Below are 8,211 nucleotides of genomic sequence, written 5' to 3' on the forward strand. Positions count from 1 at the left end.
AAGCTCCAGCGCTAGAGCCTCTGAAGTCCCGATGGTCGGCCTTTGACGGGGCCCCACCAGCTCTTTCCGCCCCCCCCAGCCATTGTTCATGAGAACTGGAAAGGACATGGATTGATAACGTGCTTGCTGTTTTCTTCCCAGGGGGACTTGATTTCAACTCTTCATTCACAATCTTTTGGTGTGACGGTGGGTTGAGACGGGAGTCAATTGGTGACTCAGCTGCTTCTCAATCGCCTGCGTTGACATTTGTTGCCTCTGCGCTCTCTCCTGCTTTATCTCTCCCGCTCTAGCATCATCTCAAGCTTCAGCGGGGTTTCTCATGTCTACGCGGCCATCATGGATATCCTGATCCACCGGTTCGGCGGATTTGAATTCTCTCCTTACCAAGGGAATCAATCATTTCTGCCTCCACAGCCTGCCTACCTGACAAGGTATTTATTTGTGATAGAAACACCCCTGTTGAACAGCCATGCTAAGCCATGCCCAGTGTCTATCAAAGCACACTGTCATTGACTCAAGTACCATGGATCGCTGATGTCTCACGGCTTGCCCAATCTGGAGCTCCTCAAGCCGTGTTGCTCTTTATATCTTTGACACGGCTTCTGGTTCGAATCACTCAAGTCCGAAGCAATTTCTCTGCTCAACGTTTAAAAGCGGCCAAAATTCGGTGGCCGTATGAACTTGCATCTCAAGCTGCAAGGCTCGCCGCCACTGTCCTCATCACAGTTGCCTTCATACAAGGCCAGGTACACTGGTCAAATATTCTAGTGGTTGCATATACTTTCATCCTGGGCCTGCTGCGCCTTTTCAATCACCTACAATGGCGACACGTGGCTCTGCACCAAGTCAACCTGGTGCTCACGGCCATGCTGTTCATCCTTATCGTCGGTTACACCCTGCCCTGTATCCAGACTGGTACACAATGCCTCCGCGATGCCAGTGTTTCCGGAGCCATCGCAGCCCTCACCGTGGCATTTGCCGTAGCCATTACCACACCGCGAGAATGGACGCCTTTGCCGGTTGACCTCAACATCCCCGGCTACAACCAGGACGAACCTGCCCCTGAAGAGGCCTGCAGTTGGTTCACCTACTACTGTTCCTACGACTGGCTAACACCCGTCATCTGGAAGGGTACCAAGCGCAAACTTGATATGGCTGACATCCCCAAGATTGCTTGGTATGACGAGCCCATGTACCTCCTGCGTCGCGTCCAGGAGGCCAGGGCCATCTCAAAAAAGACATTGCGCACGGTAATCCGCTTCCAGAAGAGCGAGCTGATCCTCATGTCTGCTTGGGTCGGCTCTGCATACACGGTAGAGACTGTGGCCGCCTACGCCATGTTCAAACTCCTCGAGTACCTTGCTAACCCAAACGGTGCCATCTACAAGCCCTGGCTCTGGCTACTTCTCATGTTCCTTGGCCCCCTGGCTCGCTCTGTTTGCTTCCAGCAATACATCTTCACGTCCACCAGACTAGTGGTTCGCATCAAATCTGCCTTTACTCAGGAGTTGTACTACACTGCGCTGGAGTCGATGGAGATGGAGGAAGACCCCTTTGAGCTGCAGTCAGGGGGTGCGAAACCAGACCACCACAAGAGCCAGGGCCAGAAGAGCGCCAAGAGCACGTCAGCAGGGCGACTGGCAAACTTGATGGCTTCTGACATCGACGCTATTTACAGATCGCGAGATATCATTCAAGCTACTGTCGGCGTCCCCGCCGGTACCATAATTTCTCTTGTTGGCATGTACCGAATGCTCGGCTGGGCGTCCCTCGTCGGGACCGTCATTCTATTCCTGGCGACCCCCCTCTCTGTCTGGCTGGGACGCAAGATGTTCTACTCGCAGCGCCGGGTCAGGAAGGCCCAAGATTCACGCATGTCTCTGGTGACAGAGTATCTTGCTTCCCTTCGCGCCATCAAGTATTTTGCCTGGGAGAATCCCATCACGGACAAGATCATTGAAGCTCGAGCTGCAGAGCAGAAAGAGCTCTGGAGGACTTCTATGCTCCAAGCTTTGCTGAATCAAGTCATGCAGATCTTTCCCTACCTCTCTCTGCTCGTCATGTTTGGACTCCATGTTGGTATCGAGAAGCGTCGTCTTGATGCTGCCACTGCTTTCACAACCATCTTTCTTGTCAAGAATGTTCGCAGAAACATCATGCAGGCTAGTGCCTTTGGCAGAAACTTTGCGAGCGCTCTTGTGTCGGTGAAGCGGCTGGACAAGTACTTTGAGAGCACAGTTCCCATTGTTCATTATCCGGTAGGTCCGCTCCGGATGCAGGGAGCATCGTTCCGAAAGACCAAGAAGGCTACGTTCACCTTGAACGATATCACGCTCGATTTCGCCCAAGGAGGCCTAAACGTTGTTGGCGGTCCAAGTGGAAGTGGAAAGACGACACTCTTGTTGTCTATTCTGGGTGAGACGTATCTCGAGAGCGGCTCCTTGACAAGACCTGAGGACGTCGCTTTTGCATCCCAATCTGCTTGGCTGCAGAACGACACCATCCAGGCAAACGTCCTCTTTGGCAGTCCCATGGAGGAAGCAAGGTACAAGCGTGTCATTGAAGCATGCTGTCTCTGGGAAGACTTCAAGGAACTACCCGCCAGGGACATGACGACGGTAGGTGAGAATGGCACTTCTCTCTCAGGAGGTCAGAAGGCTCGAGTTGCCCTCGCAAGAGCACTGTACTCCAAGGCGCCTCTCTTGCTACTCGACGACATCTTTGCCGCTCTGGATGCCAAGACAGCTGCAGGTGTCTGGAAGCATTGCTTTTGTAGTGACCTTCTGAGTGGGAGGACGACAGTGTTGGTGACTAACCTGCCTTGGATCTCTGAACAAGCCGACTTTTCTGTGTCGATGGATAAGGGGCAGATCAGCTCGGCCGAATCCCAGATTGGTGTCGTTCGCAAGCCTATCGCCATTGCTCAAGTCTTGGGAGGAGATGCTGAGGACAACGAGGCTCCTGATGAGACCGAACCGGCGCTCCAGTCTAATGGTGACTCTCTGAACGACGCGAACAAGGTCTCGGAGCATAAGACGATGAAGGATATTGTGAGCCAGGAAATGAAGGCATCTGGAAAAGTTGGCCGCATGACTTGTAGGCGAAGTTCATTCATTTATCGGCTATGCTGACTCGGCCACAGTTTTGCAATACATGAGCTACTTTGGACATTCGCTGTTTGTCATTGTGTGTCTTGGTCTTCTTCTGGGTACCAACATCTTCACCTTTGCCAGTACTCTATGGCTTTCCGTCTGGGTTGAGGCGTACGACCACCAGGCGCACATCGACATAGCTTACTACATGGGCATTTTTGCTGCCCTTACATTTCTAGAGATTGGCACCTATTGTCTGGCTATCATCATGTTTGAGTGGGGAGCCTGGCGTGCGGCTAGACGCCTACACAACGACTTCATCCGCGCCATCATGCGAGTCTCTCTGTCGTGGTTCAAGCATATTCCTATCGGGCGTATCACCAACCGCTTCTCCAGCGACATGGCCTCGATCGATGGGACTATCTGTACCATGCTGCGACTCATGCTTGATACGATCCTTCTGATGCTATTCCGCATCGGTGCTGTGAGCAGCATCATGCCTATCTTTATGGTCCCGGCACTTTTTACTTGTCTGTTTGGTATTCTCATCGGAGAGATGTACACTCGCACTGCGGTTGTCATCAAGCGCCTTACCTCTTCAGCGCAGTCGCCAGTGTTTTCACAGTTTGCTGATACCCTCGCTGGTCTCCCTGTCATCCGTGCTAGAGCGGGCATGTCGTCGACGTTTCGAGAGGAGCTGGCTGCAAAGTTGCGAACTTGGTCAGCGTCTTCTGAGGCCAGCTTCAATGCTAACCGCTGGGTTGCCGTGCGTGTGGACTTTGTGACAGCGCTTGTGAGTCTGTCGGCTGGTATCATTGCAGTATCTCAAGCTGGAGTTGTGGCTGCGGGCCTGGTTGGTTTCTCGCTCACCAACGCCAACGGACTTAGCCAGACTATCCTGTTGCTGGTCCGCGCCATGAACGATCTTGAGGTCGAGATGCAGAGTGTGAGTATCCTTGAAGTCAGTGAACTTACGGCTGTTAACCTGAGTACTAGTTCCACCGAGTCAAGGAGTATGTCAAACTGGAGCCCGAGGAGAAGGAAGACAAGACCTACCCCGATGAGGGCGAGTATGCGGATGATCCGACTCATGTGATACCTGAAGACTGGCCTCAATCTGGCGAAATCGAGTTTAGGAACGTGACCATTCGGTACGATCCGAATGGGCCTGACATCCTCACCGACGTAAACCTCAAGTTCAAGGCGGGTGAACGCGTGGCCGTGGTGGGACGAACAGGGTCGGGCAAGAGCACGGTGAGCATCGAGTGTTCTTCTTCAACTTGTTTTCAGTGACACTAACAATGATGCTCCCAGCTGGTCCTCTCGCTGCTGCGCTTCACACATGTCGTCTCTGGGGAGATTCTGTATGACGGTGTTGATATCACCAAGGTCCCTCGACATCGTCTTCGCGAGAGTCTGACCATCATTCCACAAGAAGCCGTCCTGTTCAACGGCACCGTCGAGTCCAATCTCGACCCGGGTGGTCAAGTTCCCAAGGAGGTGCTAGACAAGGCCCTCGACAACTGCAAAGGAATAGCCTCCTTTTCCCCACATGCCTCAGACGATAGCGACAACGAGGAAAACGCTGCTGATGACGAGGATCATAGTGCTGTGACACTCGGAACCATCGTGGACGCCCGGGGCGAGAATTTCTCGCATGGCCAACGACAGGTGCTCTCGCTGTGCCGGGCGCTCATTCGTGAGAGCAAGCTGATGTTGCTAGACGAAGCGACAGCCAGTATGGACTACGACACGGACAGGGGTATTCAGAGCGTCCTGCGAAGGGAGCTGGAGGCTGCTGGCGGAGACCGCACGCTGGTGACGATTGCCCATCGCCTGCGTACCATCATTGACTATGACACTGTTGTTGTCATGAGTGCTGGACGTGTACTTGAGTAAGTTGTGGTTTCACTATTGTGTCCATACCCCCCAGGTAATGAATGTGTACTGATGAATCTCGTTTAGATGCGGTTCTCCCCGAGACCTGTACAATGCTCGAGGCCAGTTTTACGACATGGTGTATCACAGTGGCGAGATGGAGGATTTGCGAGTACTTTTAGACGCGTAAATGTTGAGAGGCTACAAAAGTAGACGGCGGAGGTCAGAAGTTGATGGAGACGCCGTTGTTGGATAAAACTGCATGAGAAGCATATAGAACAGCAAAATATGGTTGTTTGTGGTAGTCAACTCGCGAGGGAGACATGATGGTTCAAGAACTGATACAAATTCGTCTCGATCTGACATCTTGAACACATACATGCTCTATGCACCAGAACCTCATGAAAATCCTTACAAGATATGGCAGTTTAAAGCGTCTACCATGATTCTTACCATTCTATAAACATATCGATTGTGATGCCCTCTTTCAAGTATCAGTTTAAAGCCATTTAGTAATGGATGTCATTCACAAGTTCTATAAGAAGGCAGCAAGCAAAGCAACAAAAATGACCAAGCCAAAAAAAAAAAAAACCCACATGTGTCATACATTTTCATGTCCCCCTGTGTCTCATCAATTCGAGAAAACTTCATTTATGTTGCGGGAAAAACAGACAAGAAAAAAACGAAGACAGGCGAGAAAAAAAAAAAAAAAATCAGTTGTTATATAAAAAAAAAGACCTCCTTTGCCCAAACCTCCCGCCGATTCCCAAAGTCTCCCCAACGCCATACGTGCGTTCGTGTGTTTGTGTCTCTTTGCTCGTGCCTTGAATGTTTTGTTTTCTCAAATAAGTCAGATGATAAAAAGGCCTCCCCCCACGCGTATTCTTGATTGTTTTTTTGCTCCCTCTTGTTCTTGGTTTTTCATGTAGGCACGGGATGCGAGTGTAGATAGGAAGGTAGTGTGGGTTTATGGGTGTCCTTGTTGAATTTCGTGGTATCATCGGCATTGCGACATGGTCTGCTCCTCCTCCAATGTATTTGCATGCTTGCACTGCACTTGTAGCATCTTCCTCCTTATTAACAATGTCTCGTCTATTGTCCGTTGAACTGCTGCTCCTCCATGTTGGTGACCCCGGCTTCCACGTTATGGTAGTCGAGTATCTCCGAGTACCTGAGCATGCCATATTAGTGCGTGGACTACGCGGAAAGACTTTACTCGGACTCACATCATGATCTTCCACGTATCAACGGGCAGGTCAGCATCGTTGAAGCTCCAGTCAAACTTCTCCTCGGCCACGGGCTCGTCGGTGGGGTCGTGGTAGGGAGCAAGGTAATCGTGGGCGAGGGCCTCGGTGGCCGTTATCCGCTTCTTAGGATCGAAGACAAGCATGCGCTCAAGGAGATCGATGGCTATTGCATGTCAGTTCTGGCGCACATTGCGGATCGCCAGCTAAAGATGACGTACCTGAGTCGTCGGCGTTCTTGAACTTGTTTCGGAGTGGCTGTCGCTCGCGCTTGGGCAGAGACTTGACGAATCGTAGAGTCTAATTCTCAAAGTTAATTCCACTGTTCCATAGCCGACCTCGGCCCGACAAAGCGCAGAGACAACTCACGTTCTCGCTAGCAATAGTGTTGATAACATCATCAGGGGGAGTGCCCAGGAGCTCGGTGATAATGGAGAACTGGTTGACGTGATCCTTTCCGGGGAACAGAGGCTTGCCCTCGAGCATCTCAGCAAAGATGCATCCAGCGCTCCAGATATCAACCTCGACGTCGTATTTTTGCCAGGTGAGCATGATCTCCGGGGCTCGGTAGTATCGGGTGGAAACGTAACCCGTCATCTGAGGGTCCTGGATTCGGGCGAGGCCAAAATCGCAAATCTTCAGATCGCAGTTCTCGTTGACAAGGATGTTGCTGGGCTTGAGATCGCGGTGGACGACGCCGGCCGAATGCACGTACTTGAGGCCTCGCTGCGGGAGAGAGGGTGGTTAGCGTTTTCTGCGATGGAGCCAGCATCCAGGGAATCTGGTAGACGTACCATGATCTGGTAGAGAAAGTACTGGATAAACTGCTTCTCGAGGGGGCGCGAAGTCAATAATCGGTGAAGATCAGTGCCGAGAAGCTCTGTGACGAAATAGCTGCAGCATCGTCAGCTCGGAGTCCCGCGGGGAGCAGAGTGGGGGGGAGGGGCAGAGCCGGTGACGGTGAGGTCGGGCAAACGTACATGTCCTCGAGAGGGGAAATGAAGATATCGCTGAGTGAGATGACCTGATGAGCGCATCGATATTAGCATGGTGAAGCTGGCAATTGACCCAGCTCGGTCATGAACATGAGATGAGGCATGCGGGCAGGGAGGGGCCAGGGAGGGGAGCTCTGGCGGGGCGAGTGGTGGTGGTCGCTCACGTTTTCGTGCTTGAGGTGCTTGAGCAGCTTGAGCTCACGGTATGTGCGCTTGGCGAGCACCGGAGTACTGAAGGGCTTCATGATCTTCTTGACGGCGACATTTTGGCTGGTAAGCTGATCTCTGGCGGAGCTGTCGAGGGCACGTTGAGTCAGTTATTGTCTATCATTGGAGGCTCGCTCGGGAGCGAGGGCGAGGACGGTCGGGAGAAACGCACCAGACGAGGCCAAAAGCTCCCATGCCAACAGGCTGGAGATCCGAGTACCTGCGAATCGGAAGAGTCAGTAAAAGCGGTCGGTCCCATCGTCGTGTCCAGCCTTACCTCGAGGTGATCTCGAATGTGGTGCCAAAGATCTGGGCGCGGACGAACTCGGCCATGGTGAAGGTCTGTCCGGAGCGGGGAGGGTTTGGGACGAGAGTTGCAAGATGCGAGTTTGTTTCCTAGCGGCGAGACAAGGAAAATGCTAAGACGCGAAGCTTTGGAGTATCGGAGCGGGGATGGCCGAAGCAGGTGGCAGTCGCAGAATGTTGAGCTGAGGTGGACTGGACCGGGTACTGCACTGTACTTGACTGCGCTGTAGGGACTGGCGTAAGAAGTTGGGGGAGCAAAGTAGTAATCTAGCTGCTGGATTGGATGGGCTGCGATGGGTATGGATGGGATGGGATGGACCGATAATGGGTCAGGTGAATGGGGAATCGACGATCGAGCACAAGGCGATGGAAGAGTGACCGGGGGGTGTTAGGGGAGACTGTGAAAAAAAAAAAAAGCGATCCAGGTTTCGATGGTGTCGATGGAGCGAGCGAGTATCGAGCGATGGACGGCCACAAAGACTGTCAGGA

At 52.4% G+C, this 8,211-nt stretch overlaps 2 protein-coding genes across 2 annotated transcripts; one reads left to right on the forward strand and one right to left on the reverse strand.

The window, feature by feature from the left end:
• Nucleotides 1-336: 336 nt before the first annotated feature.
• NCS54_00277700 (Hypothetical protein) lies at nucleotides 337-5,160 on the forward strand (the record flags this gene model as incomplete). Its single annotated transcript, XM_053148368.1, has 6 exons — nucleotides 337-431; nucleotides 488-3,096; nucleotides 3,143-4,038; nucleotides 4,089-4,346; nucleotides 4,407-4,987; nucleotides 5,058-5,160. The coding sequence occupies 6 exons, from the start codon at nucleotides 337-339 to the stop codon at nucleotides 5,158-5,160; spliced, it is 4,542 nt and encodes a 1,513-aa protein (XP_053004343.1).
• A 902-nt stretch (nucleotides 5,161-6,062) lies between these two features.
• Nucleotides 6,063-7,749, reverse strand: NCS54_00277800 (Mitogen-activated protein kinase; the record flags this gene model as incomplete). The annotated part of the gene is made up of 9 exons (XM_053148369.1): nucleotides 6,063-6,141; nucleotides 6,197-6,380; nucleotides 6,436-6,514; nucleotides 6,584-6,940; nucleotides 7,009-7,108; nucleotides 7,195-7,238; nucleotides 7,374-7,503; nucleotides 7,589-7,636; nucleotides 7,694-7,749. 9 exons carry the CDS (start codon nucleotides 7,747-7,749, stop codon nucleotides 6,063-6,065), a joined length of 1,077 nt encoding a protein of 358 aa, XP_053004344.1.
• Between the last annotated feature and the right edge of the window lie 462 nt (nucleotides 7,750-8,211).

Source organism: Fusarium falciforme, chromosome 2, assembly GCF_026873545.1.
Source record: "Fusarium falciforme chromosome 2, complete sequence".
Lineage (NCBI taxonomy): Eukaryota > Fungi > Ascomycota > Sordariomycetes > Hypocreales > Nectriaceae > Fusarium > Fusarium falciforme.